General features: G+C 35.6%; 1 protein-coding gene across 1 annotated transcript; it reads right to left on the reverse strand.

Annotated features, from left to right (window-relative positions):
- Capa (cardio acceleratory peptide capability) lies at positions 1-23877 on the reverse strand. The gene is made up of 6 exons (XM_074142859.1): positions 23738-23877; positions 15520-15685; positions 15041-15344; positions 9145-9288; positions 5165-5338; positions 1-294 (listed from the first exon to the last, which is right to left on the reverse strand). Exons 3-6 carry the CDS (start codon positions 15108-15110, stop codon positions 209-211), a joined length of 474 nt encoding a protein of 157 aa, XP_073998960.1. The 5' UTR covers positions 15111-15344; positions 15520-15685; positions 23738-23877; the 3' UTR covers positions 1-208.

Raw genomic sequence — 23877 nt, forward strand, 5'->3', positions numbered from 1 at the left:
TAATGAAAAGGCACATTTATTGTATGCACTTTTTGTTACATTAAATTCTTATTATTGTTTTTACAGTAATGTATAATATACAAGTATTACATAAAATGAAACGAGTGCAAAAATTTTTACAGGACACAGCCTACTAATATTTTAAGAAATGATTATAATTTCATAATAAATTGGGACATTAAAAAGTTTTAATTGATTCCATAATGTCTCATACAATTTTATTTGATACAGATTCATCGGATAATTCCTCAGAGAACTGATTTTCTTTTTCTTCCTCATTGTAAGCCGGATATCCTTTAAACATTAAAGAATAGATTAGTTATAAGTAAAATAATTTATGTGCATCCATGCAGTCAAATAATAATCATACGAACAAATTGCACCAAGTAGAAATTGCACTCAGCACATTTATACGAGGGTCGTTTGAAAAGTCCGTGCAAAAATAAAAACTACTTAATTTTTTGGGGTAAACCTTTTTTATTTTTCAACATAGTCTCCTTTTAGGCTTATACACTTCGTCCAACGCTGCTCTAGTTTGTTGATCCCTTCCGAATAATAGGATTTGTCCAAGTCTGAAAAATAGCCATTCGTTTCTGCAATCACCTCCTCGTTTGAATAAAATCTTTTTCCCGCCAGCCATTTCTTCATATTGGGGAACAAATAGTAGTCCGAGGGAGCCAAGTCTGGAGATTAGGGGGGATGTGAAACGAGTTGGAACCCTATTTCCATTAATTTTGCGACCACAACTGCTGAGGTGTGAGCTGGTGCGTTGTCGTGATGGAAAAGGACTTTTTTGTGGGCCAATCGTGGGCGTTTTTCTTGCAGCTCGGTTTTCAAACGGTCCAATAACGAAGAATAATATGCACCTGTAATAGTTTTACCCTTTTCCAGATAGTCGATGAGGATTATTCCTTGCGAATCCCAAAAGACAGTCGCTATAATCTTTCCGGCCGAAGGAACGGTCTTCGCCTTTTTTGGCGCAGATTCCCCCTTGGTAACCCATTGTTTAGATTGTTCTTTGGTCACAGGAGTGTAGTGATGTATCCATGTTTCATCCACAGTGACGAAACGACGCTTAAAGTCCTGCGGATTTTTCTGGAACAGCTGCAAACCGTCCTTGCAACACTTCACACGATTTCGTTTTTGGTCAAGCGTGAGCAATCGCGGCACCCATCTTGCGGATAGCTTTGTCATGTCCAAATGTTGATGCAAAATATTATGTACCCGTTCATTCGAGATGCCCACAGCACTAGCAATCTCACGCACCTTCACTCTTCTGTCATCCATCACCATATCAATGATCAATGATTTGAAGTAGTAACCTCAACAGGGCGTCCAGAACGTTCAGCGTCACTTGTGCCCATATGGCCACTCCGAAAATTTTGAAACCACTTATAAACTGTTCTAATCGAAGGTGCAGAGTCACCATAATGTTTATCAAGCTTCTCTTTAGTCTCTGAGGCGTTTTGCCTTTCATAAAGTAGTGTTTAATCAACACACGAAATTCTTTTTCGTCCATTTTTTGAAAATCACTCGACTTCCTCGATTCAAACGAATGCCAAACACAAAGAAATAGACTGATCTGGCTGAAACTTGGTGTGTTTTCTTCCAAGAGATGCTACTAACTAAACTTAACCTCGATACGCGCCAGTAGTGCTATCTCTCTGACTTTGCACGGACTTTTCAAACGACCCTCGTAGTTAAGGCATAAATGGTAGAATGTATGAATGTTCCTAGTTAGTAAAATTAACAAGTAGTGAGCTGAATAAAAAATCTGTACTACAGAACTCTACAAGAATTACAACTTTCTGGATTTTTAAATAATAACAAGTGCAACTAGGTCTAGAGGAGAATAATTCAAAGCTATTAGAAGTGGATGAATATCAGACAATTCTGGATTAGACTTTTACACCTACTCTACAGTTCTGTTGCAGCATTACGTATAACTTCGTCTTTACTCTACAAATTTCTAACGAAAGAACAAATCACTGGATTGGATAACCTAACCAATATTTTATGGAATAACACAAAACTCTAGAGCAGCGGTTCCCAACCTGTGGTACGCGAGTTGCTGGTTGGTGGTACGCGAAAAATAATCAATAATGGCGGACATACAAAATTTAAAAAAATTAAATCATAAAAATATCATAGAAACGTTTTTTTCCTATAATTCATAAAAATTATTTTAATCAATAATATTAAACAGTAAAGTTGTTAATATGTACAGTAATAAGGTTAGTCTGTCTCACGATATACTAGAAAATATAATAGCACATTTAACTGGATTAAAATTGTCTTCCAAGGAGTATTTTCCAAAACCCGAAAACACAAATGATAATTGGATTTCAAACCCTTTCTATAAAGAAAATTTAGGAAAAGCTACATCATTATCAATAAAAGATAAAGAAAATTTAATAGAATTATCATGTGACAGAACTTAAATGATAACTATGTAAAGATCTGCTTAAAGAGACTGATTGTAACGAGTAAGCTCTATCCAAGCAACATTAAATTTAATTGTTACTTACAGGTAGTTGAATCCTTACAATATATTAATTTATAACAGTTGGATTCTAAGGAAGAACTTTGTAAATTAATTAATAATTTTGAAGAGAAAAAAATATGTACATAAGTAATTTTTAATTATTAAACAAAAGTTTTAAAACTAAGATGTTATACGTTACAAAGTTTATAATAAATAGCACACTCGGAATAACAAATTTAATAAAATACAATCATTTTGACGAAATGGTACAATTTAGCATGATGTACTACCAAGTGGTAAGCGAGCCAAAAAAAGTTGGGAAACGCTGCTCTACAAGGATTACAAGATGAGACAGGAAGAATTGAAAGAGGGCAACATCATGAATAGAAAGTATTGTGGCTCTTTGGGATGCTAGAATTAACCAAAATTAAAAGTATTTACATTATACACTGTAAATTTGAATGAGAAAACTAAGTGGCCTTCTCACATTACTTTTCTCTCTTTGAGAAGAGCCTAGGGTAAATGGAAGGCTAGATTTTCTATTCTTCAAGACCAACCAGCATAGCATGATACTGCATCCTATTCGATGCGGCGATGTTTACACCAAACTAGACAGCTTTAGGACTTGAATTTCTGTAAAAGCCCCTAGCGGAATAGGTTATATGTGGCACCCAAGGTGTATCCCTGATTCTAGCTAGTGGACATACCTAAAACAGAGCGTTCACCCAAAAAGAGTCTAACGAATGCAGTACAATGGGAGAAACCTCCGAAGGATAAATTTACCTCCAATATGAGATGTGCTTCAAACTGTCTAACATCAAAAAGTTAAGCAAGTTCTTAAGAGCAGGGTATAAAGAAATAAAAAAAATAAATGGGTCTATTTAGGAAGCAAAAGTTGGTAGAACAACCGATATGCATATGATTTTTAATTAACCCTTCAGCCGTCACGTAGGGTCATATTGACCCAGCTCATAATTTCAAGCCTTCTATTTTAATATCTATAAGGGCTGGGTTCGCGAAATTTTTATTCATCTCTTTTTGACGTATTTTGATTGAGATGGCATAGCCCACCGCCTGCTGTACGGGCTCGAACCAGCAATTTTGACCCGAGGTGACGGCTCGTGTCATTCATTTCTTAGGGTACGTTCACAACGGAGCTGTGAGCATAGATGATAGCAGAGATGATAACTGATAGAGTAAAAATATAATCGCCGATTAGTGTGCACAACAGAGCTGTGATACATGCAACATGTCCGAGTAGTGAAGAAGAGTTTTTATGTTCAGCAGCAACAAAATGGTATATTTTAAAGAAAAAACGCTTTAGAAAATATCATGTACATCCCATAAATAAAAAACGAAGTACTTTGGGTGAATTTCACTATTTATATAAGGAACTTAGAAATTATCCGGATCGTTTTTTTGAATATGTGAGGATGGGTCCACCCACATTCGACTATATTTTAGAAAAAATAAGGTCAAACTTAAGAAAACTTTGGAAAAATTGTTATGGAAATCCTATAACCATAGAAAAAAAACTAGTGATTACTCTTAGGTAAGTAATGGTTTTATTGAAAAAAAAACAAATAAATACACATGAAAATAAATGTAGGCACGATTTAAAAAACAAAATATTGTTTAAAAGTAAATAATAAAATAATAACCAAAAATAATGAGTAAAGACAGCACTAAATAATTTTTCTACGTCCATTTTGAAGCTCCGATACTGGAGTTCAGCTAGCAGAAAAATGAAAAATTCAATTCTATCATCTATGCTCGTTTATAGCAGCGCGTATGAGTCACTAGTCGAAGCTTCGTTGTGCACGCTCACATAAGAATGTACTAGGTTATTCTATAAGCGCTGATGCATCACTGCTATCATCTCCGCTATCATCTATGCTCACAGCTCCGTTGTGAACGTACCCTTAGTGTTTTGACCCGAGGTGATTCCTTGAGTAACATTTTTCTTCTCCAATAAAACTGTTTCCGAAGCAAGTAATTCTTTAATTTTATTCAATAAAAGGAATTTTTTTTATTGTTATTGCTACTAATAATATTGCACGAGTATCAAAGTAGCCTTGCCGCCGAGGGGTGTGTAGCTATTGTCCGTGGAGATTGTTCTGAGAGTTGAGTGACCGAAGTCTATCGCGGTCCACCACTGTGTAAAAGCTAAGGGAGCGACCCCAGTGGGAGTGGGGGAAGGATTTAATGCGTGTATCACGTATAAAAATAATGCTCAACGTGAAAATATAAATTTCAAAATGGACCGACGCACCTTCCTCAAAAGTAGCACCTCATTTAGAAATTACATCTTTATGTTATTGATTTTTTTTTTTAAATTTGTATTTCTGTATTATTAAAGTATAAATAAATGTTTTGTCTTCGATTTCTATGATGGGTCAATATGACCCGAGGTGACGGCTTATGGCACTTCACTTATGGTGACGGCTCAAGGGTTAATTATGTTGGTGAAACTACACAAAATGGCTTACCATGAACTACAAAGTTTAAGATTGTAGAAAGGAACAGTATTAGAAAATTAGAAAACGACGCAATCTCCGCAACTATTTCAAAAGGATTCTACTTGAAAGGAGAGCGAGCTACTCCACTTCATATCAGCGGTAAAAGAACAAAGAAAAATAAATAAATAAAAATACTAGCCTAATGAGTATTGTTGATTACCTGGTAAGAGATTTGGTTGAAGTTGTTCTAAAGTCCATGAATCGCCTCGTTTTTGGTTCCTGCCAAGACGAGGTCCAAACCATAGGCCTCCACCGTTTCCACCACCTCCGTTCCTCTTGGGGCCAGATCTTCCCACTCTTGGAAATGAAATAAAACCACCCTCTCGCTTGTTTTCTGTGGAAACCATAAATTATTAATCAACTGTTAATTTTATTGATTTATTAATTTGATTTAGTTTGTTGATGCTGGAAAAACTTAGCGATTTTGGGGTCCTGCTTCATTTTCTGGACAGTGACCGTTTTCAAGTTGTCTTGAAACAATTAATATTGATGCAACTGTATAATAAAGTAAACCATCTTAACACCACCACGACTGGTCAATTGGCCGTTTTTTAAATTTGGTTTAAATTTTCTAATTGCAGCGTTATCAAACCACCATTAAACTTCACGACTTTTCCTAAAATATGTATACAATTGTTTTTTTAATATTCACTTCTTTTCCTAATATTTGATTTTTGAGAAAAATGTGTAGCCCGTCTTAACTACGGTGACCGGTCATTTGACCGGCTGAGAATATTTTAATTTTAATTATTTATTTTTTGTAATAGAATTCTCTCGAAAACTCAATTTGATAATGCATTTATCGGATTATTGTTTGCATGTGGTGCATATGCAGCCAAAAATGTACGATGTTGCCTTTTTCTATGGAACAAAAAATAGGGACGAGCATTCTTCTCAAACACTGTGAGCAGAAATGTATAGACGGAAATTTTGAGGTTTATTCGAGTGGATCAAAGAAAAATCATCGCTTACAAACCGATAAATTTGCTTTGATTTCTAAATTTTGGAACAAATTCGTAAAGAACTGTTAAAACTGTTATAATCAGGAGCATCTCTTCGAAGGACATTTGTTTCCAACAAAGTCATGATGCAGATTTACTCAGTACATGCCAAATAAACCGGACAAATTTGGAATCAAATCTTGGCTAGCGTTCGATGCAATAAAAGCCTTTCCATATTTGGGAAAACTTGAAAGCAGAGAACCTTCAGTTCCGCTTGGGGAGTTGGTCGCTCTGAAATTAGCAGAAATGTACACAGCTCGTGGAAGAAATATAACCGTGGAAAATCTCGGAGATGGCCTCAACAAATAGTCTTCAATATCCTAGACTTAGCCCCGGGGTAAATGCATGGATTTTGTATAAAAAACTATCGGAAGTGAAATTTCAAGGCAAAATTTGTATTACCATTGCAAAAGCATGACAAATGGTCGGGAAATAGCCAAATAAGATACTGCAAAGACAATAAGACTAAAAAATGCTGTCTAAAATGTAAAAAATACGTATGCGGGAAATGTGCAATTGAGAAGCCTGTAATTATAAAAAATGATGGAATAAAGAGTAAAATCTACGAGATTTATTTTTAAACAAAAGAAACTACGCTTTTTCATTGTTAAATAATTATTATCTTCATTTTATAATGGGAAATTTAAGTAAATTTAAAGTCCGGTCATTTGACCGGTCACGATAGGAATAGTTATGCATAAATGTCGGTAGGTTTAGTGTTAACTAAGTCAAACAACAGTAACCACCCAATTAATTCTAGAGAAAATTGTTTTTGTTCAGTTCCACACAGAATATAAAAAGCAAGTCCTATTAGACCATGCTCAGCCAGACAAATGACCTCATCAGTTTCCATTTGGGTATAGAAGTGCCTACGTTACCAATAGTAAAGTAAAGTAATCGCCTATTTTTTCTGGCGGGGCTTAACGTCCAACTACCAATTAGGTGTCGGGGACGGAGGCAACTAGCAAACATACTTTACTGTAAATTTCTTTTATTAACCATTAAATAAAATCCAAGTCCTAAGACTGGGAATCGAACCCAGTACCACAATGCATATTAGCTTTGCAGGTCTACGTGACCAATATATGGTTATGGTCAACGTTGGCTCTACAGTTGGAACAGTCTGCTCCATAGACGTTTGGAAAGCGGAATCCTGGCTATGTCCCACAATGCAGCGTTCTTGATGTACGCATGTTTTGTTTCCTAAATTGTTGTTTCCTGATGCAAGATAAAGAAAAAAAAAATTACCCATCTCAAACTTCCAAATGATAGAACAAAAAAAATAAAATCGATAATTTTAACAAAGAAAACATCTTTAGAAGACCATTGTGGATCTGCAGTGGTTAAACAGCAACAGCCATCAATGGACTTGCCCATAAATTAGAAAACTAATATAAAACTATCGGTGGCATTGTCTCAAAACAAGTCTGATCCATATCACAATTTAAGATTGAGTTTAGAATTTGAGAAAATTACAAAGTTCTCTTACTTTTAGTGAGCCTAATTTAAGGGGTTATAGGCAGTCAGAAATTTGAAAAAATCGATTTTTATTTTTATTTTTTTATATTAAAGTATCCCAGGAATGTTGTCCTAAAATTTCAAGTCGATCCGAGCAAAATTGTAAGAGTGAAAGTGTTTACAAGCCCCGACCGTTCGAATTACCATCGCTGAGCACAGAGCTCAACTTGCTACGCGGGAGGCAAGAATCCTACGCAGACAGCAGAAATCGGAAAACTTGGACATTTTGGAAGACATGGAGGACTTATTTTATGGGCCTGGAATCGATGACACTGTGTAAGTTGAAAAAAAGATTATCCAGGTTTTATTCGCAAACCTTTAACCGCTGAAAACTTTAAACGCGTTTTTCTCAAAACTACCTTTTCAAAGTCGGTGGACACGATATCTCAAAATCTACTGCACCGATCTTTTTGAAATTTTACGTATTTCTTTTACACATATTAAAATCGTACTTGGACGAAGGATTTTTTTTTTTTCAATGAATAGAACTTGTTTTACAAACATAAAATGGTCAATTTTTTTAGTGAAAATCGTGAATCAAACTTTAAAGTTGTCCCAAAAATTAAAAATTCAATTTTTTTCTAAATCCTTCGGTCAAGTACGAGATGAAGTCATCTACTAACGAAATCTTTTCGAAATTTTGATTTCAGATGACCCAGTCTCAAGATATCATGTCCACGAGAGGGTTGCATTTTTTTGACGTGTTGCATTAAAATATTCGCCATTAGTACAATTATTATTAATTTGTAACGAAAAAATTATAATAAGTTCTTTAAACATGGACTGATATGACGCAAAAGTTCCCGAATAAAAAAGTAAACACGTTTTTCCCTCAAAAAAATTTGAAAAAATGACTTTTTTGGCGCCTCTGACTGCCTATAACCCCTTAATAATACTTCTGCTAAAATTCGACGAAGAATACCAGTAACCAACAGATGTTATTTGGACTTTTTTGAACATTTGAAAAACAAGGTCTATCAGTAGAAAAACGAAGTACCAGCTGTACAAAAAAACACTGAAACATCCAGCCAGTCCTAGTGTTGTTCAAGAGCTGAGCCATAAGGCTATAAGGTTCGAGCCTTAAGCGCTCGAGCTCTCAGGGCTCATTGGATGGCTCGAGTCAGAGCTCGAGTTGAAGCCTCATAGAGAGCTCGGTGAGCCTCCAAGGCTCGGCTCAAAAGGCTCGAGCTTTTATTTTGTTTTTTATAAGAAACATTTTATTTGTACTAAATCAATCCATTTCTTAAAATAAAATGAACTTATAGTTAATGAATTTTTCCAACATATTTTTGTATAAATGAATACAATAATTTCTAAAATGTTCGTTGCTCATTGAAATTGATTACTCGTCATTCCTTAAGAATTTTAAAAGGCTCGCACTTTATGAGCCTCAACTCCAGGTTTATGAGCCTCCAATTTGAGCTTCGAGGGCTATAAGGCTCGAGCTCTGAAGGCTCAAGCCGTAAAGGCTTGAGTCGAAGCTCGACTCGGTTGAGCCTTCAGCTCGGACCTCAACTGAACAACACTAGCCAGTCCATTACTGGGTCACAAAATGATTCAGGCCAAAGTGAGTTCCAAAAAATCAAACAAACTAAACCAATTATATTGTAGATTTACTTACTGTCATCACCGACTATCATCCCCCAAGTGGCTGGGAAATTTCTTGCACGTCCGGCGCGTAGAAATGGAAACAGTCCTACGGAAGAGATGGGCGATCTCTTGATCCGCAAAGTTGTATTTGTCTTGTCTTCATTTGTTTGTTCAGCTGAAATCGCATAGAAGAAAACTTCTCAGATCACTAATGTCTAATAATTTTATGGGTTTTGTTTGGGAACCATCTTTACAATCTAAGCAATCTCTTTTTAACCTAGAGGAACGTGGAACGTAGACCGACAGGGTCTTATATAAGAGTACTCGTTGTTAAGTAGCTGGCTAACAATAGTAGATGGTGACTCTTCTCTAGATTACTGAGCGGAAATCCTACAGCCAACAATATGTTGTCTATAACATACATACTATATATAAATATTTGCACCATTTTCTCCTACTACTATGGGTGTGTTCCACTAAGCGTTCACAACGATCACGCTCACGACCGCGGTTTTGCCCGTTCCACTTGCTTGCGAGCGTTACAATAGAAAACTCAAGTGGAATGGACTATGGGACGTTTTAACCGTTCATGTAAACATTACAATGGCGACCTCGAAAATAAGTCAGAAGCTTGAAGAGGTTGTTTTTTTAATTTTAACCCCGTTTATAAGCAGTTGTAATAAACTTTATTAATTATTGGTAAAGTTGACTTATATTAAAAAAATATATACAGGGTGTTCATTTTAAGACGGCTCAAATGCATTTCATGCTTAAACGCTTGATCTGAGCGAAAAATGGTAGAGGAAAAATTTGTTGCCTGTCACCTTGAGAACATCTAAATCTTTTATCATTTGATTTTTCTTAGAAAAATCACTCGGATAACTACTTATTTCCCGATATTAAGAAAAATACTAGCTTTACTGCCTTGGCAATATTTTTAGTAGAAAGGGGATGAAAAAATACATAAAAATGACCTATCGCGTGCTCTTCTTTCTCTTTGATAACTAGTTAAAAAATTGAAATATGATTAATAAATACCAGATTTTGAAATAGCCTAGCACCTTTAATTTTGAAAATATCGAATTGCGGTTTCCGGTTTCTTTCATAACTTTTTATGCTCTTTAAAACTGTGTATATGAAAATGGGGGTCAACTGCAAAACCTTACTTTTGGTCGCGCGTCTGCCGCGTATGCGGGCAGGAATCTAAAATCAAATCACATATTCTGAAACTAGAGGTGACAGGCAACAAATTTTTCCTCTACCATTTTTCGCTCAGATTAACCGTTTAAGCATGAAATGCATTTGAGCCGTCTGAAAATGAACACCCTGTATAATTCAATTTTATAAAATTTACGTTTAAATAAAATTAAAATGTCTTTTGTGGCAACAATGGGATATTTATTAATGCAACGTTCCGATGAAGAGTGGAATGCAATTTTACAAAATCGCAATAGTGAAAAGCGAAAACTTAAGCCACGTATTATTAACTATCAAAGTGTAATTGATCGTTATTCAGTGATTTAGTAGGTAAAGGGATAAGTAATTTTTCATTTTATTATTTTTTTTAGACTTTCGAGAAACACATTCAATTATTTACATGAGATAATACTGTAATTTACATGAGATAATTTTTTCGGTCGCCACATTTTGTTTTAAAAATTGCGCCAAATTTCTGAACGCCCACTTCGACCCAGCTCTTAAGGTGAGCGAAAATAATGACGTCATTAGTGACTTTTTCGCCACGACCGCGGTCGTCATGTGAAACGGCTGAAGGTATATTTTGATCGTTATGAGCGCTTAGTGGAATGCACCCTAAAAAAAGTAAAGTAAAGTAATAGCCTATCTTTTCAGGCGGGGCTTTACGTCTAACTACCAAATTAGGTGTCTTGGACGGAGGCGACTAGCAAACATACTTTACTGTAAAATTTCTTTTATTAACCATTAAATAAAATCCAAGGCCTAAGACCGGGAATTGAACCCAGTCCCACAATACATATTAGCTTCGCAGGTCTCGCCTCTAACCGCTCGGCTACCGTGGCGCCTACTACTATTCTCTAGGTTCTAACTCATTAATATTCTTCAAATTCGGAATAATTAATTCATATCAATTTACACCAAAATTATAGTTTGTGAAACTATACATTAAACCGAAATTTAAGTTTAAAGAGAGGCCTTACTCTAACCAATACTAAGTTTGCAGAATAGACTGGGAGCCATTTACAATTGAAAAATCCATTGAGTAAAGTGATTAAAGGATAAATAATTTTAAATTTTGTAACTTGTTTACAAGATAATTATTTTTGAAAATATTTATTTAAAAAAAATATTATTTATTAAGCCATTGAATTGTAGGATAATAAAGTGTATCTACAATTTTAGCTTCAATCATACATATTTAAACCCTGAATACCAATTTTTAAAACAAAGAATGATCCTTTGAAAGGCATAAAATTGAATTCTAAAATTTCTTTTACATTAAATTTTTTAATTTAGTGAAAGTTTTAACTTTTTATCATATAGTTTTCACCCAGTATATGTTTTGAGGTTAACCAAAAATTTAAAAATTGTGGATTTGCTCCAATATTTTTTACTATCCCATTTTTCTTTGTTTATTATTTTTCTAAAAGGATTTAATCTAATGTTTTCATTTTCATGTAAATTTCCCTTCAAGCTTTCTTAAAAAATGGATTAAGTACAGATTTTTTCACATTTAATTTTTACTTTTTCCTCACAACTTTACTGAGTTGAAAGACGAAGATCCCATGTATTGTGTGTACTTAAATATCATTTTCAATTAAATCTATAAACTCGGACATACAGAGTGACCAAAGTTATATGCTCCACCCACTTTTTTTTTTAACGGCGGGAAATTTCGAAAAAATAAAAAACACGTATTCAATCATTTTTAGTCTAGTTTATTTTCCGTGATTGACCCATTTTTGTAAACCCCTGTATCTCGAGATACAGCATCCAACTTTTGTTTTTCAAATGAAACGTTATATTTTTTGTTGCATATTTTTATAGTATTTGAGCTCCTAAAAAAAACAAAAAACAAAATTTTGAAATCGGTTAAGTTTTTCAAAAGTTATGGTAATTTAAAATATGAAAAACAAATTTCAGTTTATTGTCAAAATTACGTTATTTTTTTTAAAGAATCTGTTCAAACTGGGCACAATCAACGGATAGGCAAGCCAAAACTCTGGACTCCCACGCTTTGCTTGTAGCAGCAGTTATGGTGACGAAGTCAAGATCTAGGCAGGCTAGAGTTATTCGACGTTTCAGATCATCGATTGAAGCCACGGGATTAAGGATACTTTACACTTTATTTTTTAGGTATCCTCACAAAAAATAGTCCATTTGGGTTATGTCCGGAGATCGAGGTGGCCATTGGATGGGACAATGAGTCCCTAAGCACTTTTCATGGAAATTTCGGTCCCGATAACCTCGAACCACTCTCGCATTATGTGCCGGACAACCATCTTGGTGAAAATACATATCTAGCCGTCGTTGTAGATGAACATCTTCAAGCAGAACTGGCAAAATGTCTCTTAAAAAAAAGTTGGATACCTTTCACCAGTTAAGTTCTCTCTGTAGAAGAATGGGCCGATTGGTTGATTTCCTAAAACTCCACACCAAACGTTTGTAGAAAAAACAACCTGAACGTCGAATAACTCTAGCCTGCCTAGATCTTGACTTTGCCACCAAAAGTGATGCTACAAGCAAAACGTGTGAGTCCAGAGTTTTGGCTTGCCTATCCGTTGATTGTGCCCAGTTTGAACAGATTCTTTAAAAAAAATAACGTAATTTTGACAATAAACTGAAATTTGTTTTTCATATTTTAAATTACCATAACTTTTGATAAACCTAACCGATTTCAAAAAATGTTTTTTTTTTTTTTTTTTTTTAGGAGCTCAAATACTATAAAAATATGCAACAAAAAATATAACGTTCCATTTGAAAAACAAAAGTTGGATGCTGTATCTCGACATACAGGGGTTTAAAAAAATGGGTCAATCATTGAAAATAAACTAGACTAAAAATGATTAAATACGTGTTTTTTATTTTTTCGAAATTTCCCGCTGTTTTAAAAAAAAGTGGGTGGAGCATATAACTTTGGTCACCCTGTATACAAAAAACGCAGCTAATCTCAAAAGAAGTGGCGGCTGAGAAAGCATACATCTCTGGATATAGTTTATGAGCATCCAGACTTTCGTTTATGTATATCACATAAATTGGACTTGTTCAATGAAGATTCAAGATTTGATAAAACCAAAACTATTGCTGTTGTGGAACTAAAGGGCGTCAATCATTTTTGAGCATGTTATTAACGATCGTATGATTGAATAGGATCTGTTCTCGACTATAGGTGGTACAATTCATTAATCGATTGCTCTTTTGAGGAATAAAAAAAAATCTCTCAAAAGAGCAACGGCTCCGGTAATGGAAGGTTCTCAATTCTGTGCTCCACAGCTCAGCCAACAACGGGCAGCATTATTTGAGCCGCTTATTTTGAAAATGGGGCAAGTCTATTTTTGAAAAAAATAAAAGATAATGGTAATTATAGATAAAACTTAGTATTATCTTTTTATCGGTAAACAATTTAGAGTCAAAAAAAAATCAGAATCCTAATATTTGGGAGAGGGAAGTTTTAGCTCTTAACAATATTGTAAATATGTTTAATTTGAAAATGGTGGAAGTCCATCTTAGGTTGAAATTATTTGACCGTACAGCAAAATTTAACTCCTGTTGCTGTATGGTGAAGCAAATGTGATGGTTTAACATCATGTCTTATCTATCTATCTTTGATATTGGTAATCGGTGATGGTACAATATTTCATAAAATTTATTATTATTTAATAATAATAAGTCCATCTTAATTTTGTGTTTCGATAATAACACCAACATCGGGAAATTTTAGTACTATTGGCTCTGAAAAACTGTAAATTGTATAACATTCGACTTATATTATCGACTATCAAGTAAGTTGTGTTGTTTTGAGCTCGGTGTACGAAAAAAAGTTTCATTATTCGAAAAATTAATAACGGATTGTGGTTTATTTTATAAAAAGAAAAAAAAATGGCTGAAACCGATTACAACAGTAGTTATAACTCTGATGCATCTGAAAATGAATTTGGTAGGTAACAAGTATAAAATAAAAATACTTTTCTGGGTAATAAAGCCATTTCAATAAAATCCTCATTTCCAAGTAATTTTATTATGTTTGTAGAAATAAGACCCCATGACAATCGGTAATAAAAGAAGGATCTTGGAATCAGAATCTGAATACGAAGGCAATTCGGACCAAAATGATTCAAAAAAAGAAGAATACTTGAACTATTGATTAGTATTTTGTTTTTATTGTTAAAAAAAGACTGATACGACTGAAATATTATCCATTTAAATCAACGATTACAATAATTCATTAATTTTGAAAGTGAGGCAAGTCCATTTAGTTATAATAAAACCTTTATTTTCTTAGCCAGCACTATAAACACTATTGGATTATAAACTTACATTATCTAACACCACAAAATATGTCTATTAATATTTACCAATATTTTTAAATTTATTGAAACGCAAAACCTTAAATAGCTCGAAATAACAAAAAATGGACTTGTCTTACTTTCAAAATAAACGGCACATTTGATGACTACTTCTTCCTTTCCATGGTCTACATTTTTACTTAGTAAAAAATTTAATAAGATGGAAAATGGATTTCACCTTACTAGAATGGTAAGGTGAAAAACGGGGAAAATTTTTATTCACTTATTTGATAGAAACTAAGTAAATATTTGAAGAAAATTATAACAAATCCAGTAAGAGAAGGCGGTGTCTTAAATTTTAGATTTTTGTGCAAAAATTAGTTTGATATTTTTTTTTTTAACTAAAACTTTTAATGTGGAAACTGTTTTAAATTGATAACAAACCTGAGTTTATCACAGCGCAAGTCGAGACGAGAACGGCTGTTACAAGTATAGTCCCAACTGTGTAAGACATTGTAAGATTTAAAAGAAAAAACAATGTCGCATGCACTACTATGATCAAACTGTATTCAGTTGGTATGAAGCTGGGTATCTGATGGCTGAGAGAACGATATGTCCTGCTTATATATCCTTGGCCAACTCTTCACCACCCACTTCGTTGTCCTGTAAAAATCTGGCCACCCTTAGCAGTATGTACGCCTACACAGAGCCTGCTCCTTGCATCTCTTCTCATGCTTTTTCTTCACACCTATAGGACCAATTCCAAATAATTATTAATAGTATGTAATTTAAGAGTCCTTTCTTATTGATTGCATTGGTTCCAATTAATTGCTTGCTAACATCACCAGGTCTGTAAATTAAGTAATGAGACTGACTTTTTAAAATTTTTTTATTCAAAAAGAATTACAATTCTATATTGTCACCTTTAAAATAACTTCCTTCTGAAGCCACACAGCGCTGGAGACGTTTCTTCCACTCCTCATAGCAGTGCTCGAACTCCGATACTGGAATAGCCTTCAGCTGGTCGGTTACAGCCGTTTGAATCTTTTCGACTGTCCCAAAATGAGTTCCCTTGAGGTGATTTTTCAACTTCGGGAAGAGAAAAAAAAGTCACAAGGACTCAAGTCAGGCTGAGGAGCCACAGGAATGTTTTTACTGGCCAAAAACACCGTTTATTGAAATTGCTGTGTGACAAGGAGCATAATCGTGATGCAACACCCACACTTGTTCTTGATGTTTGGTCTCACACACGAATGGACCCTTTTTCGAAGTTTTTCCAAGAACCTCTCGGTAAAAGTGTTTGATTGACCGTTTAACCTTGAGGTAGAAACTTCTTTGTGGACGACTCCGTGGATATCGAAAAAAAAAACAAATCAGCACGCAATCAGCAATTTCAATAAATGAGTTTTTGCCTTCATTAGCAGAAATGTACACAGCTCGTGGAAGAAATATAACCGTGGAAAATCTCGGAGATGGTCTCAACAAATAGTTTTCAATATCCTAGACTTAGCTCCGGGATAAATGCATGGATTTTTTTGTAAAAAATCTACCTGAAGTGAAATTTCAAGGCAAAATTTGTGTTACCATTGCAAAAGCATGACAAGTGGTCAGCAAATAGCCAAATAAGATACTGCAAAGGCAATAAGACTAAAAAGTGCTGTCTAAACTGTAAAAAATACGTATGCGGGAAATGTGCAATTGAAAAGCCTATAATTATAAAAAATGATGCAACAAAGAGTAAAATCTACGAGATTTATTTTTAAACAAAAGAAACTACGCTTTTTCATTGTTAAATAATTATTATCTTCATTCTATAATAAGAAATTTTAAAGTCCGGCCATTTGACCGGTCTCGGTAGTTATGCATACGAGGGTCGTTTGAAAAGTCCGTGCAAAGTCAGAGAGATAGCACTACTGGCGCGTATCGAGGTTATGTTTAGTTAGTAGCATCTCTTGGAAGAACACACACCAAGTTTCAGCCAGATTGGTCTATTTCTTTGTGTTTGGCATTCGTTTGAATCGAGGAAGTCGAGTGATTTTCAAAAAATGGACGAAAAAGTATTTCGTGTGTTGATTAAACACTACTTTATGAAAGGCAAAACGCCTCAGGAGACTAAAGAGAAACTTGATAAACATTATGGTGACTCTGCACCTTCGACTAGAACAGTTTATAAGTGGTTTCAAAATTTTCGGAGTGGCCATATGGGCACAAGTGACGCTGAACGTTCTGGACGCCCTGTTGAGGTTACTACTCCAGAAATCATTGATAAAATCCATGATATGGTGATGGATGACAGAAGAGTGAAGGTGCGTGAGATTGCTAATGCTGTGGGCATCTCGAATGAACGGGTACATAATATTTTGCATCAACATTTGGACATGACAAAGCTATCCGCAAGATGGGTGCCGCGATTGCTCACGCTTGACCAAAAACGAAATCGTGTGAAGTGTTGCAAGGACGGTTTGCAGCTGTTCCAGAAAAATCCGCAGGACTTTAAGCGTCGTTTCGTCACTGTGGATCACCCTCGGACTACTATTTGTTCCCCAATATGAAGAAATGGCTGGAGGGAAAAAGATTTTATTCAAATGAGGAGGTGATTGCAGAAACGAATGGCTATTTTTCAGACTTGGACAAATCCTATTATTCGGAAGGGATCAACAAACTAGAGCAGCGTTAGACGAAGTGTATAAGCCTAAAAGGAGACTATGTTGAAAAATAAAAAAGGTTTACCCCAAAAAATTAAGTAGTTTTTATTTTTGCACGGACTTTTCAAACGACCCTCGTAAATGTCGGTAGGTTTAGTTTTAAAACTTCAAAAATAATAATTTAAAAACAAAAAATTAAATAATATACCCAATAATCTGGTTCATGCGGTGCCAAACGTTTGTTTCTTGCTATTAATGCCGATCGCCTAATAGCAAGAATAGGAAAAATTATTATTTATTACTTTCGTTTTGATTTATTACTATTATTTTGGTTTTGTTTTTGGCCGATTTATTTATTTATTTATTTTATTTTATTTTATTTTTATTATTATTATTTTATTATACGAAAAGTGTAATATCGGGTTTCAGGGTTAAACCTTACTAAATATCACAATTTCAAACTTCTGTGATTTGCCAATTTTCAGTTATGGCGGATACATACTCGTACTTCCACATAGGCAGACACAATTTTTTTTTATTTTTTACTTTTTGTTTAATGATTTAAGGCTCATCAACATCTGAGATTATTAGCGCCCGCAACTTTGTTCACTGCTGGCCACCGGACAGTGTTCTCTCGTTACAAACAACAACACTGTCCATCTCACCGGACAGTGAGCTGTTTGAAGATTCTAGAAAGAAAAAAAAAAATCTAAGGGGCCAGCAACTGGATTTGAACCCGGTATTTCTACGCGAGAATCCAATACGCTAAGGTTACTAGTCGTCTCCGTTTCCCGGGAACAGTCCCCGGAATCCGTTATTCTGTCCCCAATTGAAAAGTGTCCCCTGGAATGTCCCCGTTAACTATCATTACTAACTTTCCTATGACTTGTCAAGAATTTGCTACAAAACTTAGTTCAAGTGATGACATATGTATTACTAAAAATACATTCATCACAAAAATACTTGTGACTTCAATTGTGCCAGAACAAGAATATTATGTTTTATCAAGTACTATAATAATAGTAGTATTGAATTTACTTTGAGAAACTTAACTCTCATCAGTGGACGACAACAGTAACGATACGGTCATCTGTGTACATGGAGCTGCCAGGTGTCCGTGGATTTCAGGTAAAAGATCAGGTAACCATACAATACGCTAACCGTATAAATTTATTAAAACTGTCCGGTAGGACAGTTGTATAAGGGTTGATCGTCAAAAACTGCACGAAAAAGCGAAACGTTGAAAAACACCTAACTTTGACAATTTTTTTCTCTTTTTCTATAAAAGATAAAATTCCCAAATTTTCTTTAAAATATAGGGCAAACCCTCCTTAATAACTGTAATTTTTTTGCAACCACCCAGATCTAATAGATTTCGAGAAAAAAGTTGCCGAAAATGAGCAAAAACGGCATTTTCAAAAATTGTTCTTGTTCTTGTTCTTGTTGTTGTTCTTGTTGTTACCTTTTTTGTAAACTGCGTAGCGCAGTTAAGGGTCTGTGACATCTAATAATTTCTAAAAAATGTGAAGGAAAAGTTAATGCAGCAAAATTACTTAAATTATATCAACTAAGCTTGAATGAAATGTTGGGTACTTGCTGATTTGTGTACCTTTTGGCGTTTAATCAACCCTTATACTTAACATTTTAAACTGTAAGTTTTTGTTAAGGATGTATACCGAAAACATGATACTACACATGTAGTAGAGCAACGAATTATCGTGAAATTTCGCATGAAACTTGGTAAAACCACTACTGAAACTTATCTTTTAATAAAAGAAGTTTATGGCGATGAATGTTAATCACGTGCGCGAGTTTTTGAGTGGTTCAAGCGTTTCCAAGATGGCCGAGAAGAAGTCGGAGATGATGACCGCCCTGGGTCGCCCTTCCACGTCCAAAACGCATGAAAATATCGATTATAATTAATCAACATTACTACCGTGATGTGCTCGCCCAACTCCAAAGAGTAAGGAAAAAAACGACCCGATTTGTTGGAAGAACAAGTCTTGATGGGTTCTCCATCAAGACAACGCGCCGGTTCACACTGCATTGTCTGTCAATACGACGTTTCTAGCCAAGTACAACATCCCAGTTTTAAGGCCAACCGCCCTTATTTGCCTGAGACCTGGCCCCCGTGTGACTTTTATCTGTTCCCCCAAAGTCAAATCTGCATTAAAAGGGAACACGGATTTCAGTCCCGTTGAAGCTGTGAAAGAAAAAGCGGTACGCGCCATGCAGGAGCTCACAGAAAAAAGACTTCCAGCACTGTTTCGAACAATGGTAAATTCGCATGGAGCGTTGTAGTGATAGGGGAGTGGTGTATATTGAAGGTGATAATAACTAAATATGTATAAATTTAAAATAAAATGTTTTACAGCAATAGTCTCGTTATTTAATAGCCACACCTCGTAGCTTGAAATATGGCGATTTCAAAAATTGAAAACTTTAAAAGAAATTGATTGTGGCGAGATAAGCTGCTAATGGCTACAGGAGTTGGTGTGTCCAAAAGTGGGTGGATACTATTTACTAGAATTGCAATAATATTCAATTAAGTTTTAAGGTGACAAAAAAGGTTGTAAGATTAACTCAGAGTTGGGATTAAGTTTTCCATTTGATAGAGCCTGGATTTGCACTGTGTGGCCATTTCATTGGATCAGTTTTCTTCTATCTTTTATTTTTTTACAACCGAGGGCAAGGTAGTGAAGTTTAATTTCCTGTAGGTGGTATAAATAGAAGTAGGTGTTAAGGAGTGGCGCTGTCATGATTAAGCAGGTCCTTGCAAGATCGCTCTTTATTACAGCTACCCTAATGAAAAAACTGTAAAGAAAATAAATTAATTTTGCGAGGCAAAAGCTTACCGAATAAAGCCGTCCAACCTGCATAATGCTAATCTACCATATTATCTTTATTTTTCATTTATTTATTTATTTTTAATGATTTTAAGGCGCGTCCCGGTTAATCTGATTGGCGCCCGAAGCTTTTACCAGTGCACTGCCGGCCTCCGGACAGTTTTCTCTTGTTACTAGCAACAACACTGTCCATCACCGGGACAGTGAGCTGTAAGAAGCTCCTAGAAAAAGAGAAAAATCTAAGAGCCTTCAGCTGGATTCGAACCCGGGACCACCGAGTGGGAATCCAATACGCGGACCGCATAGCTAATCCCTCACCTACAGTCCTGTGAAAAAGTATAAACTCACTAGATAAAATTGAAATATTTTTAAATCTGTACAACAATACTATTATTTAAACTGTATTTCATATTAATACTATGTCAGAAAGCACTCAAAATCCGTATCATGAAAACATATCTTATGTTCGCTGAAGCTGTGAATAAATATAAACTCAATGTTTTGATCAAGGTTTATTTTTAACTTAATTTTATGTTTCTGAAAGAATATCAATTCAGTTCACCTTTTTATATCAAAGAGTAAGTATTCGTGCTGATTTTCTTAATTTAAAATATGCCGGGCGGGATTCAATTATGTGAAACTGAGCAACAAAGAATAATCGTCTTAAAAAGAGTCGGCATGACACAAAGGCAAAACGCTAGTGATCTAAACCGCTCCCAATGTGTGATTAAAAACTTTTTAAAGTTAGGCCAAGAAAATTGTGGAAAAAATAAAAGAACTGGGAGGCCTCCAAGATTTTCCGGTTATGTGAAACGCGCCGTTTTAAGAGAAATTTCAAAAACTGATGCTTCTTCTGCTCAGATCGTGAAGCGATTTAACCTAGAGTTTGATGCCAGCTTAATACGGAAGTGGATAGCTTAAACCAGGTATTTAAAATATTGTAAAATTACAAGAAAACTGCAGCTCAAAAAAAACATCATTTAAAACGGCGTTTGCAGTTTGCTGAAAAACACATCCAGGAAAGCGAAATTTGGTCCAGGGTGATTTTCAGTGACGAAAAAATGTTTAATCTTGATGGCCACGACGGTTTCAACTGTTACTGGCACGACATAAGAAAGGAAAAAAAAAATTCTCTCGAAGGTCACATTGGGTTGGTGGAGTGATGGTTTGGGCTGCTTTCAATGAAAAGGGCAAGTCTCAAATTGCATTCATCACTGGCAAAATGAATGCAGTAAGTTATCAAAAAGTGTTGGAATAATTTCTTTTGCCTTTTATTACATTACTAGAAGAAGAAGAGATAATTTTCCATCAAGAAAATGCACCGATTCACAAAGCAAGGTCCACAAAACAGTGGTTTGAGGATTTCGGGCCCAATATTTTGAATTGGTTGGCTGTTAGTCTAGATCTTAACCCTATTGGAAATTTGTGAGGGCTCATGGCAAGGGAGGCAGCGGGACACTTCGTTGGCCCGGAGCCCTGTTTTGGGGTTTCGAAGTGTGTTAAGACTGCGGCCATTAAATTTGTGGGTGCAGAGTAGGTCTCAGGAGTGGTGGTTCGCCACCACTGGGCAGAGACAGGCGAAGGAGTTCATCAGAGGCTATTCGCCGAGGCTGACTGCAGAATTAATCCGTCAAGGCCGTGGGGCTATAAAGATAATTGTAGGCTTATTAACTGGGCCACTGCAGGCTCAGAAAAACACATGCATCGCATGGGCCTGGCAGATGATAGCCTTTGTAGGTTCTGTCAGGAGGAGGAGGAAACGGGCACTGCACGTGTTGTGTTAGTGTGAGGGGCTTGTGTGGCTAAGGAAAAACCAAGGCCTGTGAGCTTTACCCAAGAGTCACTCTCCAGCATTAAGAGTCTGATTAAAAGGACAGGTCTGAAGGGTGAGCTTTAAAGTGAGGGGAGCCACAATAGATCCAAAGGGGTCGCAGTGGCGTAGGTCTTGAGGCTGCCCTATTAGAATCTTAAACTTAATCTTGTTTTTAAAATGCCGTTGTGTTGAGAATGACAATGAAGTAAGTCACATTTTTGCATTTTCTAAAATAATTTAAAATTCCCATTACATTCTAATATACAACAAAAAATTTGATTCTATGTAATAATAATTAAAAAAAAATAATAAAGATATTTTTATTATCTGCATTTTTTCACAGAGCAAAACACAAAACTCATTTTATCTCAAAACTGCTCAAAATGGACTTAATTCACTTCATTCTCACCGGGTCATATGTAAGTAGAATATGTAAGGTCATATGTAAGGTGCAATTTAATTTTAATAAAGATGTAAAATTTGTATACATTATGTACGAGGGTCGTTTGAAAAGTCCGTGCAAAGTCAGAGAGATAGCACTACTGGCGCGTATCGAGGTTATATTTAGTTAGTAGCATCTCTTGGAAGAACACACACCAAGTTTCAGCCAGATCGGTCTATTTCTTTGTGTTTGGCATTCGTTTGAATCGAGGAAGTCGAGTGATTTTCAAAAAATGGACGAAAAAGAATTTCGTGTGTTGATTAAACACTACTTTATGAAAGGCAAAACGCCTCAGGAGACTAAAGAGAAGCTTGATAAACATTATGGTGACTCTGCACCTTCGATTAGAACAGTTTATAAGTGGTTTCAAAGTTTTCGGAGTGGCCATATGGGCACAAGTGACGCTGAACGTTCTGGACGCCCTGTTGAGGTTACTACTCCAGAAATCATTGATAAAAATCCATGATATGGTGATGGATGACAGAAGAGGGAAGGTGCGTGAGATTGCTAGTGCTGTGGGCATCTAGAATGAACGGGTACATAATATTTTGCATCAACATTTCGACATGACAAAGCTATCCGCAAGATAGGTGCCGCGATTGCTCACGCTTGACCAAAAACGAAATCGTGTGAAGTGTTGCAAGGACGGTTTGCAGCTGTTCCAGAAAAATCCGCAGGACTTTAAGCGTCGTTTCGTCACTGTGGATGAAACATGGATACATCACTACACTCCTGAGACCAAAGAACAATCTAAACAATGGGTTACCAAGGGGGAATCTGCGCCAAAAAAAGGCGAAGACCGTTCCTTCGGCCGGAAAGATTATGGCGACTGTCTTTTGGGATTCGCAAGGAATAATCCTCATCGACTATCTGGAAAAGGGTAAAACTATTACAGGTGCATATTATTCATCGTTATTGGACCGTTTGAAAACCGAGCTGCAAGAAAAACGCCCACGATTGGCCCACAAAAAAGTCCTTTTCCATCACGACAACGCACCAGCTCACACCTCAGCAGTTGTGGTCGCAAAATTAATGGAAATAGGGTTCCAACTCGTTTCACATCCCCTCCTATTCTCCAGACTTGGCTCCCTCGGACTATTATTTGTTCCCCAATATGAAGAAATGGCTGGCGGGAAAAAGATTTTATTCAAACGAGGAGGTGATTGCAGAAACGAATGGCTATTTTTCAGACTTGGACAAATCCTCTTATTCGGAAGGGATCAACAAACTAGAGCAGCGTTGGACGAAGTGTATAAGCCTAAAAGGAGACTATGTTGAAAAATAAAAAAGGTTTACCCCAAACAATTAAGTAGTTTTTATTTTTGCACGGACGTTTCAAACGACCCTCGTAAAAGGATGAAAATCCATGTTAAATAAAATTGAAAATTCCTTTACGCAAGAAGTAGATGTAATTGTAGATGAATCTTGTAAACTGTTCAAAGCATGTGTACTTTAAAAAAGTATACAATCCAAGATGATATTCCAATCTTCAATCGTTGAAATCTGCATGATAGTCAGATTGAAAAGCATTTGTA

This window comes from Rhodnius prolixus, unplaced genomic scaffold, assembly GCF_049639745.1.
Source record: "Rhodnius prolixus isolate KJV_2025 unplaced genomic scaffold, Rpr scaffold_12, whole genome shotgun sequence".
Taxonomy (NCBI): domain Eukaryota; kingdom Metazoa; phylum Arthropoda; class Insecta; order Hemiptera; family Reduviidae; genus Rhodnius; species Rhodnius prolixus.

Excerpts from the sequence above, each read along its gene's own strand:
- Capa (XM_074142859.1), bottom strand. The coding sequence starts at position 15,110 with ATGTCTTACACAGTTGGGACTATACTTGTAACAGCCGTTCTCGTCTCG. Across the intron at positions 9,289-15,040 it reads TTGCGCTGTGATAAACTCAG|CTGAACAAACAAATGAAGAC; the intron begins GTTTGTTATCAA and ends ATGCGATTTCAG. Across the intron at positions 5,339-9,144 it reads GATGATAGTCGGTGATGACA|AAAACAAGCGAGAGGGTGGT; the intron begins GTAAGTAAATCT and ends TGGTTTCCACAG.